This window comes from Ursus arctos, unplaced genomic scaffold (assembly GCF_023065955.2).
Source record: "Ursus arctos isolate Adak ecotype North America unplaced genomic scaffold, UrsArc2.0 scaffold_16, whole genome shotgun sequence".
NCBI lineage: Eukaryota > Metazoa > Chordata > Mammalia > Carnivora > Ursidae > Ursus > Ursus arctos.
The window spans coordinates 4,963,537-4,988,576 of NW_026622830.1; the positions used below are offsets into that span (position 1 = coordinate 4,963,537).

General features: G+C 46.1%; 1 protein-coding gene across 1 annotated transcript in view; it reads left to right on the plus strand.

The window, feature by feature from the left end:
- The window catches only part of LOC113258763 (serine/threonine-protein phosphatase 4 regulatory subunit 1-like), a 79,684-nt gene that overhangs the window by 50,468 nt on the left and 4,176 nt on the right, over positions 1-25,040 (plus strand). The window contains exons 7-18 of the mRNA XM_026503802.4: positions 8,238-8,345; positions 9,179-9,244; positions 11,476-11,634; positions 12,204-12,388; positions 13,473-13,933; positions 15,922-16,115; positions 18,808-18,903; positions 19,779-19,964; positions 20,224-20,385; positions 21,305-21,405; positions 23,630-23,750; positions 24,539-24,673. Coding sequence (XP_026359587.1) covers positions 8,238-8,345; positions 9,179-9,244; positions 11,476-11,634; positions 12,204-12,388; positions 13,473-13,933; positions 15,922-16,115; positions 18,808-18,903; positions 19,779-19,964; positions 20,224-20,385; positions 21,305-21,405; positions 23,630-23,750; positions 24,539-24,673 — 1,974 coding nt within the window. The remainder of the gene's footprint in view (positions 1-8,237; positions 8,346-9,178; positions 9,245-11,475; positions 11,635-12,203; positions 12,389-13,472; positions 13,934-15,921; positions 16,116-18,807; positions 18,904-19,778; positions 19,965-20,223; positions 20,386-21,304; positions 21,406-23,629; positions 23,751-24,538; positions 24,674-25,040) is intronic.

The window sequence follows — 25,040 nt, forward strand, 5'->3', positions numbered from 1 at the left end:
CCCTATAAGAAATTAAATTTATTTTGCAAAATGAACCTGGATAATATCATTTAGTTGGAATATTTGGCAGTTGAGCAGTGAACTTTGCCAGCTAGATCTTCCTCTTTGTTGGAAAGTTGGTTAGGCAAGTTTCCAAGGTTACGACCGACAACCAAATATCTTATCCCTCAAGACTGATAATAGCATGAAAAATAATGCTCAGGGCATTTTTGCATGATTTTTATTTTGTTTTGTTTTCAGCCACTCCATTCTTGCCAGCAATATTCTTTTTCTCCCCCTCCTCCTCCACCTCCTCCCTCTTTTTCTTCTTCTGGTGAAAATATTTGGAAAAATATAACAAGCCTTCAAAAAGCTATCTCCACGAATCACTTACAGAACAAATTAGTTCACATAAATTGTATTTTTCATTCTAAGTGAGTGGCTGGTATCGTTCCTTGAATGTGTAAGCTTCCAGATGTGGCTGCCGAGAACAACTAGTCTTGAACCCTGCTGAGGCCGAGGTGCACCTACAGTTCAGGATGTTTCTGGAGGAGCTCCACTTCTCTCCCCACAGAGCCCTGTTGGAAGCAGGAGTCGGGGTGCCTTGTCAGGTCCCTGCATGCTTTGGTCGGATTCTGAAGCTGGCCTGTGTTCCTTTCCCAGAGCCCCGAGGCCAAGGGGGTCCGGTCCTGGATGGGTCTCACCCCTTGGGTGCGCGGAGGGCAGAGGGCGCTGTTCTCGTTAGCTAGGAAATGACAGGATGGATAGAGACAGTGGCTTTCATTCCTCAAGGAGAAGCAGCCCCCATGTGTGGTTTGGAGAGCTCCCCGAGGAGGGCAGGGTTCCCAGCAGGTCTGTGAGTGACCCCCCAAACACGGTGGGCATCCCCATGTGCCGGTGAGGAGGGTAATGGGTGAGGAGGGAAGCCGGTCCTGCCGCTTGCTGTGGGCTTTCTTTCCAGCCACGTGGTGTGAATGTTGCTACAGCCGACCCTCCATAAACACGCACCCTCCCAGAACCGTGCGGTTCCAAAGGGATTGCTTCTCGCCCGGAGGAGCCTGTGCGCCTCTGTAGGCAGATGTGCGCCTGTGCTCTCGCCTTTTCATGCTCGTTGGGGGTTACAATCAGTTGATTCTGGTGCCAACAACCCTAGTGCATGCTTGATTAGGGAAATCAGAGGTAGCCTCGTAGACACGGCCTGGGCATTTTTAAATTGAGTTATGCAGTGTAAATTACAGGCTGGTTTCTTATAGCCTGCTTTCTCACAGACATGTGCATTTTGGTTTGTGAAATCTCTCTGTAGATGGCAGACAGCATCCGTGACTCCCTCCTTCATGCAGTCAGCAGGCTGGCTTCATATCTGTCTTCTGTCATTTAGCAATCGAACTGTGAACTTGACTTGTTTATTTCTCCTTCAGAAGTGTGAGCTTCTAAACACAGGTGTCTTTCCGCCGTCGGCACCCAGCACAGTGCCAGGCCCAGTCAGTACTAAATAAATGTTAGTTGTTGAATGAATGAATCGGTAAAAACTGGAAGCACTGCATCCTGTAATTATATCTAGACAGCATAAACAGGCCACCAGAGACCAATTATAATTCCTCTTGCTTGCAGGAAGGCCATTAGCATTCTGAGATTATAACTAATTGTCAGAAGCCTATTTTTCTCTCTCAACACGTTTTCACATTAAGGCTTCCTCATTTTTTGTCGTCATTCCTATTTTTAAGCTCATTTGTATTTGTGCGTTTATTTAAAAAGAATGTTGTGGTTGTGTGTTATAAAGAATAGTTGGCTCCAAGCAACTAAGTGAAGATCATCGTTCCGAGCAAGTAGTTCCCAGGACCACACGAATATCAGTTCTTGTCACTTGGTGTGCTGGCTGGCTTTTAATGATTCTGGATTTGTTTTATACGGGTAGTAATAAGGTCATGTGGGTGTGGCAGATGGAGAGGGGTAGACAGAGATACTGGGCACTCTTCAGTTGCCTGTTACCCTGGATACGGGAGCTTTGCATGCTCATTTATTGTGGCCACCACTCCGTCCAACTCTGCCTCGAGTCAGGTCAGAGAGATGTGTCCTCCGAGCTCGGAAGACGCGAGCCTTTTCGTGTCGTGGGGATAATTTCCCCTCCCCTCCCCCCTTTCCCGCCAGTCAGTGTGTTTTTCCCTCCTGTTTGCTGTGTGCAGATTCCAAGGAGAGTCGTGGGTGAGCTGCTAACCCAGGACCTTTTTCTGCTAAGGCCACAGAGACAGGGAGTCCTTCCCCCACTTCCTCCTTCCATCTGTTTTTCTTTTGTGGCGGGGGGAGTGGGAGTGTTCTTAAAAAATTGGGGGGGGTGATTTTTCATTTTGTTTTCATTTTAAACGTGTAGAAAATGTTCAGGAACGAACTCTTGAGCTCTTGTATACGCTCTGTCCAGGTACTCTCGTAGTTTATTACAGTCTCTCTCCTTACACACGTGCGCGCGCGCGCACACACACACACACACACACGTATGTATATGTATTTTTCTGAGCCATTTGAGAGGAAATTGGAGGCATTATGCCCATTCAGTCTCAATTTTTTCAGTGTGTATTTCCTAAAAACGAGGAAATACTCTCTTAAACAACCATAGCACATTGATCAAAATCAGGGAGTCTAACTTTGATACAATGCTAATATCTCATCCAAAGTTCACGTGTGGATGTTGTCATTTGTCCGGGATCCTGTCCAGGATCACACAATGCATGGAATTGTCACAACACTTTGGTCTCCTTGTATCTGGAACACATCCTGAGCCTTTGAATTTTGTAACATTAACCTGTTGGAAGAGTGCAGGCCAGTTCTTGGGTAGAATGTCTCCCAGTTTGGGTTTATCTGATGTTTCCTTGTGATTAGGTAGAAGAAAGGTGAAGAAATGTGCTCTCATGTGTCACAGCGGGAGGCCCAATACCAGTGTGTTCTGACTTTGGCGGTCGTTAACTGGTGACTTCGGAGATAGAGGTGGTGTCTGCCCAGTTTTTATGTACTGCTTTCCCCTCTGGACATAAGAAGGGAGTCACTTTGAGACTTTGTGAGTGTGCTTTTCATCAGACTTCCACCTACTAGTATGGTGTCCGTTGATGGTTCAAGTTGATCTTCCACCATGAAGAGTGCTCCCTCCTCCATTATTTGCTTATTACATTTTGTTGTTCATTTTCATATCTGTGTTCAAGAGGACTATTGTAAACAATTTTCTTTTCCTATTATGTTTTTGTTTTAGAATTAATTATGTTTATGTTTTAGAATCTGGGTTATTTGGGCCTCAAAAAATGAGTTGGAAAACATTCCTTGCTCTTCTGTTTTCTGAAAGATTTTATTCAAAATTGGTGTTGTTTTTCCCATAAGTATTTGTTAGAATTTACCAGTAAAACCTCTGGTCCTAGGGTAGTCTTTGTGAGATGGTTTTTTTTTTTTTTTTTTTTTTAAAGATTTTATTTATTTATGTGACAGAGAGACAGCCAGCGAGAGAGGGAACACAGCAGGGGGAGTGGGAGAGGAAGAAGCAGGCTCATAGCGGAGGAGCCCGATGTGGGACTCGATCCTGGCACGCCGGGATCACGCCCTGAGCCGAAGGCAGACACTTTAACGACTGCGCTACCCAGGCGCCCCTGTGAGATGGTTTTTGATAGCAAATCTAATTCAGATATGGGGGTATTCAGATTTGTTATTTCATCTATGTCATAAGGTAAGTTTGCATTTTAGGGAGTTTATTAATTTCATCTAGGTTGTTAAATTTATTGGACTAATGTTGCTTATAATATTTCCTTATCCCTTTTGGGATGCCTGGGTGGCTCAGTCAGTTAAGCGTCTGCCTTTGGCTCAGGTCATGATCCCAGGGTCCTGTGATCGAGCCGTGCATCTGGCTGCCCGCTCAGTGGGGATCTCCCTCTGCCCCTCCCCACCCCTGCTCATGCTCATGCTCTCCATCTCTCTCTCAAACATATAAGATCTTTAAAAAAAATATTTCCTTATCCCTTTCATGCCTGTAAGATCTGTAGTATTTTCCCCTTTCACTTATGATATTGGTAATTTGTGTTTTCTCCCCCCTTTTTTTCTTTCTTGATCAGTCTTGCTAGGGCTTTATCAATTTTATTGATATTTTCAAATAATCTATTTTTGGTTTTGTTGATTTCATTATTATTTTCTTTTTCATTGACATCTACTGTTTATTATTTCCTTCCTTCTATTTATTTCAGTTCAGTTTGCTTATATTTTTCTAGATTATTAAGGAGGAAAAGCTGTTTTTAAGTCCATCTTTTCCCTTTTAAGCATGTAAAGCTTTTATGTTTATATCTTTGTGCTATATCAACCCTTTTATTAAGGAATGACATTACCTCTAATAGTAATCTGCAAATATCTTTATGTTTAACGTGTTCCTGCTTTCATTAGCATGGAGGTGGGCCTTGCTTTTATATCCTGTCCGGCAGTTTCTGCTTTTTTATTGGAGTCTTCCGTCTGTTTATGTTTAATATAATTATTGATTAATTTTGGACTTAATTCTACCATCTTGGTATTTTTTTCCCCATTTGTCTCATCTGGTTTTGTTCCTCTATTCTTTCCTGCCGCCTTTTGGATTAGTTGAGTATTTTCGTAGTACTATATTTTAACTCCTCTGTGAGGACTTTCAAAAACTGTAGCACCCTGCAACAATGTTGTTCTACTTACTCCCTCTACCCCTCTATTGTTTTCATATACATTATGACATGTACGTCCATCATGAACCTGGTAATACAATATTATAAATTTTGATTTAAACAGTTATATCTCTTGAAGAAATTAAGAAAAGAGAAAAAAAATAGCCTTTTATACTCACATTTTTACCATTTTTGGTACTCTTCCTTTCTTCCCTGGATCTGAGTTTCCATCTGGTATCATACTTTCAGCCTAAAGAACTTAAGTAATTTTTTTAGCTTGATTGACTGAGGGTGAGATTTCTGTATTTATCCAAAAATGCCTTTATTTTGCCTTCACTTTTCACTGATAGTTTTACTGGATATTGACTTGTGGATTGATTGGTTTGTTTTTGTTTTTTTCTGGCATCGCTTTAAAATCTCATCCTGTCGTCTTCTGGAGAAGTCAGCTGTCATTCATACTGTACTATATTTATAACATCCTTCTTTTCTCTGACTGCTCTTAAGATTTTTCTCTTCATCTTTGCAGAGCAAATGCTTACCCTGCTTTGCATTTAGTGAACTCCTTGGAGTTACGTGTTGATGCTTTTCACCTGATTTGGGAAGTTTTGGGCTAGTGTTCCTCTGAGTACTTTTTTTCCTGCACCATTCTCTTTCTCCTTTCAGTCTGGGACTCAGATTACACAAAGTTGGGGTGCTTCCTGTTCCCCACAGGTCTTTGAGGTTCTTTTTTTCTTGTTTTAGTCATTTTTCTCTCTGATGTTCAGATTTGATCATTTTTATTGATCTGTCTTTAAGTTCAGTGACTCTTGTCATCTCTGACCTGCTGGTAGGTCTTCCCATTAGGATTTTAATTTCAGTTATTGTATCTTTCAGCTCTAGAATTTCCACTCTGACCTTTTTTATAGTTTCTGTATCTCTGTGATACAGCGATTCTTTATGTTCTTTATGCTTGCATTTTCCTCTTAATCCTTGAATATATTTATAGGAGCTTTTAAAAAGTCCTTGTCCGACAGTTGTGACATTTGGATCATCTTGGTGTTGATTTCTGTTGACTGCTTTTTTTCTTTATTATGGGTCACCTTTTCCTGTCAACACATAGGTAGTGATTTTTAATTGAACACCAGACATTATAAGTGATACACTGCAGAGACTCTGGATTCTGTTTTATTTCTCTAAAGTGATTTTTTTTTTTGTAATAGATGTCTGTTTCATTTTATAAAGTGCTCTAGAGTGATTTTTAGTGTAGCAGGCATGTGTCTTGTCTGGTCTCTACCTCCCTGCTCTCTCCTTGGTGGTGAGCAACTGCTGAAATCTCTTCTCAGTTTACTTTGTTTCTGGCTACTGCTCCTTTGCTGGATCCCCGGGGATCTTTCCCATGCATGTATAATTTAGCAGTCAGCCAGAGATCTCAGCAAATGGAATACACAGATTTTGGACCCATCTTCCAAATCTTTCCCATTGTAGTTCATCTTTGAAGGATAACCTCCCCTCTAGCTTCTGCCTTTTGGTTGCCCTCCAGGGTTCTCAAATGGTTGTTTATAATTTTTTTTCAAGATTCTGCAATTGTTATGTGCCAGAGGGTATGCCACACCAAGCTACTGTGTTATTACCAGCAGGCTTGGTTCTTTTTTATAGTGTCCATTTCTTTGATGAGATTTCTTATCTGTTCATTCGTTATGACTCTATTTCCTTTTAGTCTTTGAGCATATTTATAACAGCTGCTTTAAAGTCTTTATAAAGTCTGCTAATGCTAACATCTGGATCTTCTGTGAGTTTGTTTCTGTTGACTTATATTTTTCTTGACTGTGGGTCACATTTTCTTATTTCCTCTCACGTCGATGGATTTTTTCTAGATATTTGTTTTGTTTTTATTTTTTCAATATTGTTTTAAATTTTAATTCTAGTGTAATCAACATACAGAGTTATATTAGTTTCAGGTGTACAGTGTAGTGATTCAGCAATTCTATACATTACCCAGTGTTCATCATGGTAAGTGTAATGTCTATGAATTTTTCATTGTCTCCTGTTAGCTTCCTTGTGAAACATTGTAGAAACTCTGGATTCTGTTATTTTCTTCTAAAGAGTGTTCACTTTGTTGTAGCAAACAGTTCAGATTCTCTTTCCTCTGCAAGTGTCAGCAGCTGAAACTACTCAGTTCCTTCTGCCTTCAAGCAATTGGCTTTTTTCTATGAACCTCACCATCTCCTCTGTGTATGCACAGCTCCAAGTTCAGCCAAGGATTAGAGTAGTATTTAATCACAGATTTGGGGGCTCTCCCTTTTTTATCTCCCTCTTTCCTTCCTTCCCAGGATTTCTACCCTCACTTGTCGGCTGCTCTGGCAACCTCACTGTGTTCTTTGACTTTTCAAGCCAGTAAAGCTGTAACTTTTGCTTGAGGTCCAGCTACATAGCCAGGCAGAACGGGGTGTGTGCTTGGGCAGAAAAGCAGCAGCAATGCACATTGTACCCAGCATGGCTCCTTCTCTCAAGGACCTGCCTTCCCTTAGTTTCCACCAGCACTTGGTCCCTCTCCAGTGTCTACCAATCATTTTCTTTTTATTTTATTTATGTTAATTGCAGTGTGGTTAACATACAGTGTAATGTTAGTCTCAGGTATACAACCCAGTGATTCAGCACTTTCATACGTCACCTGATGTTCATTGTGACAGGTACCCTCCTTCATCCCCATCCCTTGTTTCCCCAGCCCCCCCACCTCCCCTCCAGAGACCAGCAGTGTGTTTTCTGTAGTTAAGAGTCTGTTTCTTGGTCTCCCTCTCTCTCTCTTTTTTCCTTTGCTCATTTGTTTTGTTTCTTGAATTCCACATATGAGTGAAATCATATGGTATTGGTCTTTCTCTGACTGACTTATTTTGCTTAGCATAATACCCTTTAGCTCCATCCATGTCATTGCAAATGGCAAGATTTCATTCTTTTTGATGGCTGAATAATATTCTGGTGTGTGTGTGTGTGTGTGTGTGTGTGTGTGTGTGTGTATACCACATCTTCTGTACACAGTCATCTATCAATGGACACTTGGGCTGTTTCCATACTTTGGCTACTGTAAATAGTGCTGCAGTAAACATAGGGGTGCAGCTATTCATTTGAATTCGTGTTTTTGTATTTTTGGTGTAAATACCCAGTAGTGCGATCGCTCGATTGCCTACCAGTCATTTTTACTCTCTGACCAGCTGTCACTGTGTGTCCTGCCTCACTGCTGCTGGGTTTTGGTCATATCACCTAGCCTCTTTGAGTGTTCGTGTTTTTATCTGCGAAAGTGAGGATAAATAATACCCAGGTCATACGGTTTAGGGAGAGTAAAATGAGTTAGCATGCACCAATTGTTCGTGGATGTTTCAGATATATGCTAGGTACGGCAAATGGCAACTCTGAGCTTCAGACAGACTTGTTACCTCAGTAAACTTTGAGGAATATTTGGCATTCTATTGATTGTATCACTTGACAAAACTCAAAAGAAGGTGTTCTCTGTGTTTACTTCCTGGGTATTTTGGCAATATTTTGAATATCAGCTTTTGGAATTTAATTAGTAATACGTGCAATACATGTGCTTTGATATTTCAAGTGACTCTGATTTTTCTCTTTTTATAGATAATCTGCAAATTGGCTTCAGTGCTGAGCAAGAGCACAGTTGAACGCCTGCTGCTCCCTCGATTCTGCGAATTGTGTGCTGATGGGAAGTTCTTTCAAGTTCGGAAGGTTGGGACATATAGTATCAAAACTTGAAAAATTTAAAAAGTTAGAAAATTCAAAATCCATCCCTTGGAAGTGTCCTGACTTCTTCAGTAGATGCAGGCTGGACGAGAAATGTGGCCCCTGGGACCTGTGTGAGGAAAATGTGTGAGCAGCGTTGCCCATTTTTACTGAAACTAGGGCGTGCTAGGGACCTGGAGACGAGAGCCTGTGAGAGTAAGCCTGTTGCTCTTAGACACAGGAGGACCAGCTCTGGGACCTTGTTGGTTGCAGTTAGATGCCGTTGCTGTGACCTGCACTGTCTTTCGTTATCTGGCCTGCTTTGTCTGGAACCCTCTTACCTTTGCCGTACCTTCTAATGCCAACCCCTGCGCTCCCCTTCCCTTTGAGTCCCTTGTTCACTTGGTTACTAGAGTCTTCCTTTCAAAGGCCATTGCCACACCTCCCTGAACAGCCTCCTTGTCCTCCTCCTCCTCGCTGCGTGACTGGCGCTCTTCCCTCTGGTCTCTCCTCATGACGCATCGGCAAGAAGATAGGTCTCATTTACCATGCAGAGAATATTAAGGGTCTCTTTTGCTTTATTGCTAACCAAATGCATTATGTATTGAGATCAATTAGGAGCCAGAAAGTGCTAGGATTTGGTACTCTGCTGTAAATCTTCTGTTTCCAATGCACCAGAGGCATCGGGCTAGGCCGTGTGGGCGGCGGGCTCGGTAAGTGCTTGTTAGGTGCCTGACTAGAGGAGTCATTGCCCCTGAGGCTTCTGCTTGTTAGCTGTCACAATTTGGTAAGACAAAAGGGAAGCAGAGAATAACGGGTATGCCTTTTGCCTTTTTAAGGTGTGTGCTACAAATTTTGGTGATATTTGTCATGCCGTTGGACAAGAAGCCACTGAGAAATTTCTGGTATGTGAAGTTTTGCCAATCATAATTGCTAGTGCATTTCTTAGGGCACTTTTAAAATCAGTTGTGAAGTTTTGTATTTGTGAATCTGTTACTTTGGAATGACAGCTCAATTTCGCATTCACCTGTTCCAAATTTCTTGACTTCTAAAGCTAACGTTTTTCATAAGCGTTAGGCAGCTGGTCCGTGGAATGGCGTGGGCGTAACCCCAGCCCACTTTCCTGTGGGCTTTTGCTGTCCCCTCCTCAGTGGTCGCTTTCCCTGGTCTCTTCTCACTGTCTAAGCTCCTCTGTCTCCTTTCCACTGCTCTTTCTAGAACACTGTTCTACCATCTCACTCCTGGGCTTCAGGACCACTGGGATTTTTCTAGGTTACAGGTTAAAGTCCAGATCCCTTTTGGCCTTTTGGGTCCTCTTGTAAGTGCCTTTCCTGCCTCACCTCCAGCTACCTTCCTCAGGTCTGAACACTGTCCTGGCCTGGGCAGGTCTTACCTTTGGCCATGCATTTGATTCATGGGGTGGGTGGGGAGGCGGGGGAGGCAGGTAAGTCCCGGGGGTCTGCATTTCTGATAACTCCCCCCCCCCCCCCCCCGCCGTGATTCGGAGGCACAGCAGGGTGGAGAACCACTTCATTAGCCAGCGGGTGGCTTTTCAGCTCCCTTGAGGCTTTCTGCTCTCCCCCTTCCACACCTCTGCTCATTACTGCACCTCTCTTTCCAGAGTCTTCCCCACCTGGTGTGACCCAACTCACACTTTAAACCCAGCCTGAATGTGCATATGCCTCTCCTTGTCTAGACTCACCTACCCACTGTGCCAGAGAGAATTAATTTCTCCCTTTTCAGCATCCCCATAACATTGTGCTCAGAGTACGTGCATGTCTCTTATCACACCTCATTATGGTGGTGCCGATGTGGGGTCTTCACCCTATCATGTTCCTCTCCGTTTTCCCGGTGCCTACGCAGAACTATGCTAAACGAGTCCTTGCCACTTTTATTGGACAGGGTATCCAGCCTGTGCTTTTATTTGACTTTTATTGGACAGGATATCTAACCCGTATGGTTAGAATTTAACCTCAAAAAGTGTACTCTTTAAATTGATTTTTAAATTTAAGTTCAGATGCTCATTTTATTTCAAGTGCAAGCCATGTCAACATAGTTCTGACACCAAAATAATTTTTAGTGGGCTGTCGTTCTGAATGTACAGTGAGTGTTGTCTTGTACTTAATTATCTGAATGAACAACAGCAGTGACCAATATACGAGCCTTCCTGTGGGTGGGTATTTCCATGATCATATATTCCCATCTGTGGAGCTTTTGGCTGATTATTTTACATTAGGATGTAAAAAACAGCCTCATTTTTAAAGGATAAATTTTATTTTTTTATATTTTTTTTAGAGAAAGAGAGCATGGGAGCAGAGGGAAGGGGCAGAGGGAGAGGGAGAGAGAGAGAATCTTAAGCAGGCTCCACACCCAGTGCAGAGCCTGACACGAGGCTCTGTCCCACGACCCTGAGATCATGACCTGAGTCAAAATCAAGAGTCAGATGCTTAACCAACTGAGCCACCCAGGCGCCCCATTAAGGGATAAATTTTAAAAGACAGTGTGATCATTCATACAGATAGAAAGCAAACATGCCAAAGATTTTATTTAAGTCATTTATTCATGAGGGAAGCAGTAAGATACAACACCTGGCTTAATGGAGAACTCAAAGTACCACACGTGGGTGGTCAGACCAGGGGACACTGAAGCGACCTTGCAAGGGGACTCAAAATTGCTCTGCATCCAGAGTGATAGTCAAGTACATTCCACTGGACACAATTTGCATTTCTGTGAACAGGAATTACTGGTATTACTATCAGTTTTTTAACAATATACCTTCTATCACTAAAGGACCCTAGTCAAAGAGCGGAATAGCTGGATGGGTGAACTAGTTGGGATAGCCACTCAATTTCAAGGTCATTTGACAATTTTTCTCTATGTAATTCACGTAGCACTTGCCATGTGAATATTGGTCATTCTGCCTTTTAACCAAGTCATTTACTACAATTAAGAGGTAATGTTTCTTTATTCTTCTTACCGTAATTCCTGTTTGTCTCAAATGATTCCTTTTAGACTAGTATATATTTCCCTCTTCTCTGTCCTTTATTTACGGCTGTGCCTTAATTACATCATTAAAAAGTTCCGCCCTTCGCCAGGGTAACCAGGTTTGAGTACATGATTTTATTTGCTTTGGTAGATCCCAAAGTTTTTTGAGCTCTGCTCAGATAATGTTTGGGGGATGCGGAAAGCCTGCGCGGAGTGCTTCATGGCGGTGTCCTACAGTGCGTCCCCAGAGGTCCGCAGAGCCCAGCTGTCACCCCTCTTCATCAAGCTCATCAGTGACCCCTGCCGATGGGTGAGTGCGGGCAGCTCGGCAGCGCTGGCCAGCAGCCGCCACCGCAGGCCGACTGACCTCATCTTGGCCTCTGGACTAGTGACTATGTATTTTGTCTTTTTGGTTCCTGATTGGCTTACTTAGACCTCGTGGGGATCGGAGCTCTTGAAATCTCCAAAGCTTTGGTGCCTGCGAGGAAGGTGGCAGGTACCCTAACATTTGTAGTGACTGGACATCATAGAGACGAGAAGTGAGAAGGGAAACACTAACCGGAGAGTCACCTTTGCCGTTACTCTCACAAACATGCCTGTCACGATTAATACCGTCTGGTCAGGCGCTTTATGAAGTCTGGACTCGTTTGATGTGGAATTAAAATTCTAGAAGAATAAAAACTGCATGATGGTACTAAATTTTTCCTTATTTTCTGTTGAAAATAGTTGATTTGGAATTTGGAGACCGTCTTAGAAAGCAGCATATCTGCTTGGACATAATGTGGCGGACAGCGACTAGCCTGGTGGTTGGCCAGCTGCCCGGCCTGGGGTCAGACCTGGCCGACGCCACATTCACCATGCTGTGCTCTCTGTTTCCAGGTGCGCCAGGCTGCCTTCCAGTCCCTGGGCCCCTTCATTTCCACCTTCGCGAACCCCTCCAGGGCCGGCCTCTATATTCGAGAAGACGGCACTCTGAGCATCCGACCGCCGGCTCAGGATTTGGACTCTGATCTCACCTCCGGGTCACCCAGTGCAGGCAGTTGTGGTAACACTTCCTCAGCCTGGTGAGCTCCAAGCAGGATAATTACCAGGGCCCGTGCTTCACCTCAAGCGTCCACCTAAAATTTTAGCAATTATCTTGTCTGGAGTTTTAGTAACAGTGACCTTCTGGGCAAGATGGGATATTAGAGCTTTAATTATGTAAAGAAGCAAAAGTAATTGCAATAATGATTTTGAAACATGACTACCGGGTTATAAATAATGAAGCTACTGTGTCTCCTAAATTTAGATAAAATATTCATTGAGAGTAGTGATTAAATAACCTATAAAGAAAATTTTCTCTTACTTTTTGATTAATGAAGTTCTTTGGGTAATTTACGTAGGGAAGATGTGAGGTCTCCCAAATGTCCGTTTGTGCCGTGGGATGTTACATGCCCATAAACACAGGATGTTACCTGCACGTACAGGTGACGGTCCTGACCCACCATTAGTGGATGCTCTCCTGGCTTTCTAGTAAGTTCTAGTGATTGATCGTGGAGTTTTTCGTCTTTCCTCGGAGGTTGATGGGTACACACCAACCAGACCATCTGAGGTCGTTGGAAAGCATCTGTCCCACGCTAACCTCACACCGGAGCTGGAGAGGAGTACTTTACGTCTCCGCGAGTACACGTCCTTTTTACCGTTGGTGCGCCCTTCCCTCCGTCAGTCCATCAAAATTCACTGAGCTCCTGCTGTGTGTGTGCCGCACCTTCCTCTTCAGGGCTCTCCCAGTGGTTTTGGTGGCTTTTGTGTCCCAGTGGCTGCCCCCTGGTGGAGGGAGTGACGAGCAGTGAGCGCATGCAGGCTGCCCACTGAGGGCGTGTCAGCAGAAGCCAGGGCTCCTCCACCGCTTGACTAGAGTGGAGGGATCGGCTGAACTTTTGCGTGGCATTTTCAGTGCACATCATTCTCCCGGGGGGGCAAAGGGGGTTGATGGGACCTTTTATGCTCTTGTGAGGTTGTGAGCTTCTGGCCCTGGGAGACACAGCAGGTTTGGGTGGCCAAATAGAGAGGAGGACCGGGCTTGGGTGGGTGAGGAGCTCAGTTTTTCCCATTTTACTTCCAGTCCATTACATGGCTCTAAAAGTGCTCCCCTCAATCTTAACCTAGTTCCACAAAGCTGGTGCACACGGAGCCAGACCTGCCCACAGAAGGCACGTCAGCGGGAACCAGCGATTTCCTGCGCGTCAGCAGCTCCTCTGATGGCCTTGTGGCAAACTCAGCGGAAGACTCTGCCTTGGCTAGAGCCGAGCTGACCAGGCTTTGCCCCGAGGCTGGTGCCTCCTTGAGGCTCCCTGATGGGAACGGCCTCCCCGTCCACAGCCACCCTGGACCAGGCTCCTCCACCGGCCCAGAGAGTCCTGAGGATGCATTCAATAATTTCTTCTATTGGCGGACTCCTCTCCCTGACGTCAGCAAGGACCTAGAGCTGCTTCTGCGTGAGGCTGGGCCGCAGGAGGAGGGCTGCAGCAGGCCCGAGACTGTGCGCCACAGCTGCGTGGCCGGGAGCGAGATTCAGAAAGTCCTCGATAGTTTGCAGGAGCATCTGATGAACGATCCAGACGTTCAAGGTAAACGTTGTCCGTCGTGATGAAGAGAAACACGGGCCTGTCTCTGGTGCGTTGGCCAGATCTGCGTGGCGCTGCGCCTGTGCGTGTGTGCGTGCGCGTACTCACTTCCTGTCCACTGTGCACAGATGGCCAGGAGAGGGTCTGTCAGCGTCAGCCCAGCCGGAGCACTGGGCGCCTCTGTGCAGGGCCCCGCCAGGATTCTGCCTCCTTGTTTTGCAGCTGTGCAAGGCGGAAGGCAGCTCTGATAGGAAGGCAGATAGTTTGTGGGCATATCTGTAGCAGTGGAAATTTTATTAGCTCCTTGGACGCTGTTACATCATTTCCCACGTTATAGCGCCTTTTCTAGTTATGAACAGCTAAGGATGGTGCTCCTTTTGGAGCTTATTAACTCAGCCCTTAGCCAGACTTTAAGGTTTTTGTCTCTGTACAGCAAGGGAAAGTACAACTTCTTCTTTGGGGTGTTTTTCATGTTATGACTAGTGCTCCCACTGAGCGTCTGATCTGGGAGCCAGGCCTCGCGATCCATATCCATTATCACGCCTCTTCTTGCTCTAAACAGTGCTATATTTGTATTCTTCCTTGGGTTGGGGAGATTGGGAAAAACAACACTTGCTGCTGTTGCCGGGCAAAGATTTGTGAAGCTTTCGGGAAAGGAAATGTGAAAATCCAGTTAGCCCTGTGATTATTCTTTCTCTTTAAATTTATAAAGGAAATTAAGTCAATGTTTGCCGAAGGAATGAGCACATGTAACATATCACTGTTAACAGCTGTAGACAAAGGTCTGTTTTTGGAAACCACATTTCTAAAGCAGCGTTCATCTCCGTGCTGGCGCCGGGCTGGGGGCTGGGGCAGCAGTGACGGCCACACGATCTCGTGGAGGGGGCTCCGTAGACGACCACCGGTACAAGGCGTGTCAGGGGCCAGGGCGGGAGGCAGCGTGATGCTCTGTGGCAGCCTAGGGCAGGATGCCTGGGGCCAGAGGAAATGTCCGGGAGAAGACCACCTTGCAGAACGGGCGGCATTTCATGTGGGCCCCAGAAGATGACAGCTAGGAACCCACACTGCAGAGAAGTGGAGAGGGATGAGTTTCTTGAAATCATTTGTAAAACCTTGCGCTATGTGCGTGCCTCTTTCATCGGAGCTCAGAGGGATCCGTGACCCCAAAAGTTTCAGAAATAAACGACATGTTGGAGATTTGTGGACTGGCTGTGGCTGGAAAGATGACTTGGGCCATCTGGAAGGGCCTGATAGGTTGCACTAAGTAGGTGGGACCTTGTCCTAGGCCAAGTGGGGAGCCAGCTATGAGCTCTAAACATTTTACTGAATCCTGAGGACTATTGAATTTAACTCATAGAAAACAGGATATAGGAACTATTGTGTGTACGTGTGTGTGCTTGAAGGTTGGGGACATGGACATCAGATTGTTTTTACAGAAAGGTGTGTGAAATATGTCATCTCTACTGTTAGGAGGGTCTCAAGCAGTCATGCTGTGGACAAATGAATAGCCCTTGGGGCTTGGTGAGCGAGATCGGGACTCATCTGTGTGTACGGACATGGATCGATTTCTGTGTGTGGGGGGAGGGTGTGGAGAAGGCAGCCGTCCTGCTTTATACATGGGGAACAGGACCCCCTCGCCGAGTAGGTGGACCTCCCAGACACTAGCCTTCAGGGACAGCGTGTTGTCTTTCTGTGAGAGATGATGGAGGCGAGCTCTGATTGTCCTCCTTGCGGTGTTTCGTGTTCAGATTGGATGCTCTGTGCATGGCTGGCGTTTAGTTGGAATAGTTAAAGTTAATGGCCGTAAATATCACCACCTCCCCGAGAGCTCATTCTGGGGCTCCGGAGCACGCTTACTCAGGGACAGATGTGCGGAAGGTGCGCGTGTGGTGCGCGCGCCTCCAGACTGTCTTGTTGTGAAGACCCTTCTCACGTGAATCCCTACAAACCAAATAGAGTTATTAAAATTCTTGAACCTTCTCTTCCTGCAGCTCAGGTCCAGGTCTTATCAGCTGCTCTGAGAGCCGCACAGCTTGACTCTGTGAATGAGCCCGAGCACCAGGCGACGGAAGGTCGGAACGCGGGGTCCGTTTCCGATCCCAGCCCCGCCTCTGCCAATCAGACAGCTCTGCCGGCGTCGTCCTCGCAGGAGCAGCTCTCCGAGCCCAGGACGTTACAAAGCCCAGTAAGTGCGTGCCCTCGCCCTCTGCCGCCGAGGCCGTGACAGAAATCACAAAGCTGCATTTTCTTTTATTAATATATGCTGGCAGAGATGATGAACGGCAAACTTAATTTTATTCTTAAGGTCATGTTTTGGATAACTAGACAACCAGTCAATCAGATGATTGATAACCCTGACTCTCCTCCACAAAGACAGGAGGGGGGGACCAACAAGTACCTCCCTCTTCTCCAAAGCTGTCGAGTCTCGGTTCTTTGTGGGGATTAACCATATCCGTGCCCGATTTCACTGCTGTTTTACAGCTTTTAATCATAATAGCACAAAGTGGGTTCCCCGGCTCCTAGAACTGAAAGCTGGCCTTGGCCTCAGCAGATGGACCACCGCGTCCGGCCCTCGCTCGGGAGACGCTCTTTGGGCACGTGGTCACCCCAGTAGTGGTACTGGCTGCCATTTCCTGGAGGAGAGACTTTGAAAAGCCAGCAGCAGCTCGGCAGCTTTTATCCTGCAGCCTGGAACTAGCTCCCATGAGATGGGATCTCAGCATCCAGGGAGAGGAGGGGGCCCTCAGCTTCCTCGCACTTTGAGTCTCCGTAGCTTCCCAGCTCGTGAGGGGTGGGAAGCTCTAAAGCCTTCCTAACTCCTAGTGACTTGCTCTGACTACTTTGAGCTGGGGTCCTTCACAGGTGGGGGTGAGACTATCCGAGAATTAAAATCAGGGTGGGGTCCAAGATCATAAAGTCACGGCGTGCTGGCATCTCCTCATTTCCTGTGCCATGACGGATCTTCTCTTCAAGCCCGTGGTCTCTAAGGCCGGGGTACCAGTTGTTCCACCGTCCACACAGTGGATAATTCAGTCTTAGCAACCGAATGGACTTATCACCTCCCTTCCCCTCTAGGCCTCCTCCAGTAAAACTAAACAAAAGATCCACTTTTAAAAGCTTGACTATAAAATGTTTAGGAGTTTGTGACGGTTGTCTTCGATTAGTAAGAACTGAGGGGATATCCTGTTTTGCTGGTTTGTTTTCAGAAATAGGCAAGAAAATGGTTGTTGTTATCGTGTTGCCTGGAGTGTGGAAATCACAAGTTAGGTAGAAAGGCATGGCTGTGTCTACTGTGACGGCGACCTGATCAGCCTGGGGCTTCTTTGTCACACGCAGAAGTGAAAGAAAGGGAAATGAGCAGATTTCTCCAAGTTGACTCTGTTGCATGAAGGATTTTGAAGGGCTCATGCAAGCAGACCTTCGGTTTATGTTGTAGGATGTCAGGGCTCTTGAATTTGCAGCTTGATTCTTAGGTTCCACTGGGATCAGTCAGGATGTGATGCTTCCAGTCGCCAAAGAAGGAAAAGGGACCAAAAAACTCCCAGAGCTTAGATGATGAGGATGGTGTTGTCTCGCAGAGACGACAGAAGAGCAGCTGAGGCTGGGTGGCTGGTTTACTCGGCTCCTTAACGTTGACCCCGCTCCCTGCTTCTACCCTGCCTTCTTAGCGCACCATCTGAGTCGCGAGACGCCCTGTACAGGGAGGCCTGTTGCTTCTCACCCGTGTCTTTTGACTGCCCGGTGGTTTTCTGGGGTGATGGCCTCACAATGCCTTTTGAGGTTGCTTTGACTTGTGGTAGTGTACTGAACCCTTAACGTGGCTCCTGGAGGAAGTACTCTTCATGCCAACTACACTGATGACTTGGGAATCAGATTAACTCCTGAAAGAAGAATAATGATTTATTACACGTTAATATATATGAATTTAGGAACTTGGAGAAATTGAGGTCTTAGGTTATCATGCCAAAATATTTCTCTTTTATCCTGTCCTCTATTAAAATAAGCAATATATTTCAGTGAAAATCTTGGGAATTGAAGGCTGTGGTAGTGTGCGTCAGAGCAAACGAAGCATCTCTTGGTGTATTAATCGACTTTCCTGGGTCATATATTGAGCTGATTTGTCAGGATCCATTAAGCTGGTAGACAGGATGACATTTCAAGTGCACGTGGGAGCCCATGTGACGGGTGGAGGAGAAGGACAGGTTCGTCTCTGCCAACGTAATCAATGATCAGAGACCAATATGTCACTGTTGAGGGTTCTTGCTCATTTTAATTGTTAACCTACTGTAAAGGTTCATCAGCAAACATTAGAAGGGTTTGTACATGTGAAAATTGAGGACAGTTTTCCAGGTAAATACTCCTTTATCGGCCACGTCTTCCCCCAAATTAGATAGGTCTTCCCCTTGCCTGTCCATCCGCCCTGATGGGTCCACGTTGCTGCACGTCTCCAGCTCCCAAGGAATACTGAACGTGCTTGTTCACTCTGCCGTCCACGGTAGTCTGTGTCTTAATCGTGTGACTCTTAAAACAGGTTGGTTAACCACCCTGGGACCCTAGGGCTTAAAGAATGGTCAGTGTAGACTCAAGTGGTGGCTTCTCATGGACATCAGCCTGTCTTCTCTAAGGGCCTCAGCCAGTCTGGAGATGAAAATGCGTGGTAGCTGTTTGCCTTGGCCCTTCAAATCACTGACCATGCCATCTATACCTGTGCAAATGTCTTCTTTAACATCTGGAAAGAGACCCCTGACTTTCAGGGAAGCGCTGGTCTTGGTCTGCAGAGGTCATTTCCAGCACCGAGAGAGGGTTCTTTGAGGGGAGAATGATAGGGTGGCTCCCTGTTTGGGGTAAGTTGCTAACATGTCCAATCAACCCTGCAGGACCTCAGCAAACCCTGCGGTGGGGCCACTGACCATCTGGAGACGGAGCAGAGGCATCTCCCCTCCCCACTCGAGGAGAATAAATCTAAATTACAGGTTTGTGCCTTGAAAAGAAAAGCAGCTCAAAACGTCACCTTTTCTGGGAGTTAAATTTAAGAATGGCCATTGGAAACCAGATATTTTTCTTCCCTCAATATTAATGACATAACTTCATTCCTTCTTTGTGTTGCTAATATTTCTTCTCTAACTTACCAAAAAACAAATTCTAAAGGAGTGCTAAAGCCTTTTGAACAATCTAGAATAGTATTTTTAATAAAGCAGGTCAAATGGGAGAAAAAAATTAACCTCTGTACATTAACATTTAGTGTCTATTTATACAAGTCATTTCAGGGTTTTTTTTTGTTATTGCCTGAAAAGTTTTTGACAGATTCTTTGATTGACCTATGTTTGGCTTTGTTCTATCTTGTGGATAGGCTCTTGTGCTGTGTAAGATCTCTTAAATGTTTTAAATTATTGTATCCCCTTGTCCTAACAGAAGAGAAGGTAAGTGGGTGATGTCGTCGGAAGGCGCTGTCCCATCAGTTGGAAAAAGCTAGTGGCGATCAGCATGTCCAGGCCGGGGCTCTAGGTGCTGGGCAGCTATAAGAGAAGATCGTTTCCATTCTCAAGAGCTGGGTGCATCAGACTAACCAAACCTTGGTGCCCAGACTGTTCTCTAGGATATCAGATGTTAGCCAAATTGAGAAAAGATGAGTGTGGGCCTTGCTTTCGCACCATTTGGTCCAAGTTGAAAATTTCACCTGCAGACCAAGAAGTCCACCAGTCCAGAGCCCCGAGTTTTCCCAAGGCCTCTTTTTCCCCTGACATCTCTGCTTTGCTGTTCACCCCCAAATCCCAGACTCCTTGTTTTTCCTGAGCATTCTCCTTCTTTCCTGCAAGCATGATGGTTTCCTTTCTCTGCTGTTTCCCAGGATATAATACCTCAACCCCTGCTAGATCAGTATGTGTCAATGACCGACCCTGCTCGCGCCCAGACTGTCGATATTGACATAGCCAAACACTGCGCCTACAGCCTCCCGGGGGTGGCGCTCACCCTGGGCAGGCAAAATTGGCACTGCCTGAGAGACACGTATGAAACGCTGGCTTCCGACGTGCAGGTAAAAGGAGCCCTTTCAGAGGCACCCATGAAATGGGGTGGGCCATCTATGGGGGAAGAAAAGAGGAGCGCGGTGGGGCCCACTGGCCTGTATTTCCTGTGGGTGCCGTTGGCATATGGACGGGGCTCTGATGAAATGAAGCCCTTGGTGGCCAGTGCCCGGCAGTGTCAGGTTTATTCTAGAAATGCTACTTATGCTCTCGGTAACATGGCCGTGTGCTTGCTTTCTGTGGCTCGTGTGTCTTCCTGTGCGCTGCCAGTGGAAGGTGCGTCGGACCCTGGCCTTCTCCATCCACGAGCTGGCTGTGATTCTCGGGGACCAGCTCACAGCAGCTGACCTGGTGCCCGTCTTCAATGGATTTTTAAAGGACCTGGATGAAGTACGAATAGGAATTCTTAAACACCTGTATGATTTTCTAAAGGTAGGAAGAAGGATTGAAAATAAAAAATCTTCCCTCTTCAAAACAATTCTTAAAGCCTGGGCTGTGGAAACAGTATTGTCTCTGAACAATAGAAAGCAGCTAGTCTGGGTTTCTCCGGTTGAAGTAAACCATCCAGTCTTTACAGTGGGTGTTCTTTCAGTGATGGGTAAATATTTTTATATCCTTCCTCGTAACCTCCCTGTCCCTTGGAGTCCTAATTCTGTGGAGGGTGGTAGACGTGTAGCCTAGCATGCTCTGTGAGGAAGAAGGAGCCCAGGCCCCCCCAGGGTAGCACACGACGTGCCTGGAGTCGCCCACGGGAAGAGCCCAGCTGAAACCCAGTCTCAGTTCTGCATGAAGGGCTTTCTCTGCAAGACATTGCTGCTTCCCTGCTTGCCTTTTTAATTTTTTTCCTAAAGGAATGATGAGTGTAAAAATAAGATTTTAAAAATGACCTAGAGAAACTAATTAACTTGCATCCACATGACCACGAGCTGCCCTTGACAGGCTGGGGTGCATGGTGCACTGGGCTAGCTTTCCTCTCGTGGTGCTGGCAAACACGAGCAGAGCCGGCTCCCCGGGAAGCAGCAGCAGCGGCGTTGTCTTCGGAACACACACACATACGTGTTGTTTGCAGGCAGGAAATTATGAGAGAAGGAAGAGCTGGGGGCATGTGGAAACACACAAGCACATACTCGAACCAGGGGGAACGCTGGAAGCATTCAGGGGTACATGTGAGGTCTGTTCCCAGCAACATTAATTCACAGCCACCCCGGGTGATGGATGGAATTGAAGGCATTAGGGGAATACAGTTCTTGCCGGGGACGAGTGTATCACTTCAAGTGTGATCGAACAGTGTATTTGGGGTCATTTTGAGGGATTCTCTATTTTTATTTATGTATACATTTTTAAAAAATAGTTGCTTCATGAAGACAAGAGGAGAGAATATCTTTATCAGCTTCAAGAATTTGTAGTGACCGATAACAGCAGGAATTGGAGGTTTCGATATGAACTAGCAGAGTAAGTAAAACCTATTTGGGGATATGAGAAGGCAAATTCGATGGAATAATTCTTAATTTTCCTACCTTATAATTGATTTCTAAACTAGCAGTAATAGCGTACTTTCGGATAAAGAGATTATGTTTTTATTAAGGGATAAAGTGAATTCCAAAGCTCTAAGTTACAAAATACCACGGTCTCCGGGGAGACATTCATTTTCAGATGCAGACAGGGCTCGAGTCACTGTGGAATTAGTGTGTTCTGCTGTTCTATAAGGCAATTTATTCGAACCAAATAAAAGATGAATCACCCACTCTTCAATATTTTCCTGTTAATCGGAAGAGTTTTTGCCAGAGCTTTCCTGAACATTCTGAGTGTAGCCCTCTCTGCAGGGCACAGCGTGGTGTATGTACTTCAGCTTCTAAAGAAAATGACACGACAGAGAGAGACACGGAAAGGTCTCCCCCGACGAGACGATTATTAGATAAAAACGTCCCCCAAGGTGGCTGCTCTCTGCACGTCATTCTGTGTGTGAAGAACTTGTTTAATCCTGGCTTGTGTTGGCCAGAGGGGTGTCAAAGGTGTGCTGGTCCTGAAAGACCTAAGCTTTGCATAAGTCCCCTTCCCCAGGCGTGCTGAGTGCTTTGCGACCTGCTCTGCGCAGTACTGAGTGGATCTGGTGGCGATGGTGGGCGGCCAGCTGTCAGTTTGCCCCTGCCCGGGGTTTATCTCCCCAGCTTTAGTTTTCATTTCTCTTACCCTCAACTAGAAATCTCTCAAATCATTGTCTTTGCTGTAGAAATCCATCAAGCTTTTGCCGCTATTCAGGATATGATTTGGCCGATGCCAGGGGCAAACTAAAAGATTTTTTCTTTGCTGTGATCTTTAATCATTATGCTTAATTTGAGAGATTGAGGTTTTAATCATTATGCCGTGTTCCCAGCTTACGTTCCGAGAGAGAAAAACAGGCCCACGTTTTCCATGAAAGCATCGCGCCCTCTAGCGGCCGTGCGCGGGAACTCGGCCAGGTCCGTCTCGGGCCGGGCTGACCCGGTTCCCCGGGGCCGGGGTGGGGGCCAGGGTGGGGGTGGGGTGGGGCGAGAGATGGGGCCGGAGATAGGGTTCCGGACGGCGGACGCGGACCGGGACCCGGGCCCAGGCTCAGGGCTGGGGCTGGGGCCGGGGCCCGGCTGACCCGCTTCCCCGGGGCCGAGATCGCGACCAAGGGACCGGGACCGGGCTGACCCGCTTCCCGGGGGCCGGGGTGGGGGTCCGGGGGAGGGCCCGGGACCGGCACTGGGGGGCCGACACGGGCATGGGCACGGGGACGGGGATGGGGCCGGGCCGGCAGGGCTCGCGCCGCCGACAGCGTTATCTCGGAGCTCTGGCTATCTTCCATCTCGGCCGTGGTTATTGAAGCCAGAGCCGCTGATATGAATTCTGTGCTCCCCCTGCCCGTGATATTGGTATCATTTTTCTGAAAACAGTGCTTTTTGATATGAAAGTATTCACCGGCACTCCTGGTTTCTGGTTCTAACTTCCTTCCAATCTCTTTTTCATTTCCTTTCGTTGCCAGCGTGGAAGTCATGCCATTTATTTTCATACCCTTCTCTCCATCCCCATTTAGAAGACAGTGGAAGCTCCGGTGGCGGGTTTCCCCAGCCAGCCGTCGCCCGCACGCTGTCCTTCCCTGGGCGCGAAGGGCGGGCGCGCGCGGTTCTCTGCAAGCGGACCGCGCGGGTGTGAGCGCAGGCTCGCGCGGGGCCGCCCGCCGTCCGCTGCCCGGGGGCCCGGCGCCGGCGGCGAGCTCGGCCGAGCTTTCCCGCATCGGTGCCGGCGTCTCTGGGAACTTCGGAGCCTGGCTATTTTTACCTTATCTGATTTTCAAAGTTTTATGTGCTTTCGAACCGATAACCTCAAATTGAAATATTATCCCTATTCATAAATTTCTCAGCCTCTGTTTTACGAAGTTTAATTTATTTCCTTTTTGTTTGATTTGTTTGAGTGCGTGAGATGAAGGAGATTTTTTTTTCCACTTTTCTTTGCGTGGTATTTCACTCAGCATTCTGCTTTTGGCATCTCACTGACGGAAAGCCTTGCTGGGTCTTGATTTGCCTTCATCTCCCGGCCTGGCTATTTTTATCTGTAAGATGAAATGAGAGTACAGAGAAATTAGGAAGGTGTTTTTTGTCCCCCCAAATAATTTTTCTTTTTTCTTTTCTTTTTTTTTTTTTTTTAATTTCAGACAGCTGATACTCATTTTGGAACTCTATAATCCCAATGATGTTTATGATTACTTAATGCATATTGCTTTAAAGTTGTGTGCAGATAAAGTTTCTGAAGTCCGGTGGATCTCCTTCAAACTAGTAAGGAATCTTGGCTTTTTGTTGTTGTTTGTTTGTGGTTTTCGGAAATAGGAATATTTATGTTCCTTCCATTTTAACTCCTTTATTTTCTGCTTTTGATTTTTCAGTATAGCTATGAAACCAGCTTTTAAATTTTGAAAATTACAGTTTTATCAATAAATAACATAGCTTTTTTCTTAAGCTGCATGGTTCAGTGATAGAAATTGTAGGTAAATCATTTTATATAAGAAACCCTTCAAACTGTGGCTTAGTGTTCCTTTTAAACACAGATTGGGCTTACTCGACAGCATGGTTTTGTAGAAAAGTTAGTGAGCAAGAGCTCCAACGTAGAAGAGCTGATCCTGTTTTATGTGGGCTTATACCAGCCGAATACGGGGGGAGGGGGGTGTCACTTGAAAATATTGATTTACTAATGTACTCTGATGCTATTACAATTTTATAAAAATGACATGTTCTGAAAGGTAATGATTTAGTTATTATGCAAAGGGCCATTTTCTAAAATTTGGAATCTTAAGCTTAAGAACGTATTTTTCTAATGCCAGTCCCTTTTTAAATTTCATTTTTATGAAGGGTTTCACGTGGATGAGTATGTGTATGTGTGTTGCCATATATTTGAACATCTTTTTTCCTCTGTGTTCCAGTGATGACCATGACAAAAATTACTCTCTCCCTTGCTTATAAATTTCATTTTAAAGGTGCATAAAAATGTCTGGTTTCCGTGTTGAGTAGGATTCATAATTCAAGTAGATGGCAGCATTTTAAATGTGTTCCTCTGATATTTTTCACAGGTGGTGGCCATTCTGCAGAAGTTCTACTCACACAGTGAGAGTGCACTGGGGTTAAGTTTCATCAGTGAGCTCATCGTAAGGTTCCGGCACTGCGCTAAGTGGGTTGGAAGGCAAGCTTTCGCTTTCATTTGTCAGGTTAGCACGGCCTGGGGGGAGTCTCCCCTGGGCTTATGTTGCTGTGGACTGATACCAGATGCACCAGACACAGAATCCCAGCCCTGAAATACCAGCTGGGAGTTTGGGGATCAGTGGACCGAACCCCTTTATCTCACAGGAGATTGCGATTGCCCTAGTCAGGCAGGATGATTGGCCCAGGGTTACCCAACCCATCTGTGCATTCGTCCTACTATAGATGTTGACTGAATGCCTCCTGTGTGCCAGGCATGTTCTAGAAGCTGTAGACAGAGAGTGAACAAGCTCCTGCTCTCCCAGCACCTTCGATCTGGTGAGGTGAGGGTGAGGCCCAGAGCCCTGCCTCTGCCCTGCCCGGTCCAGAGCTGTG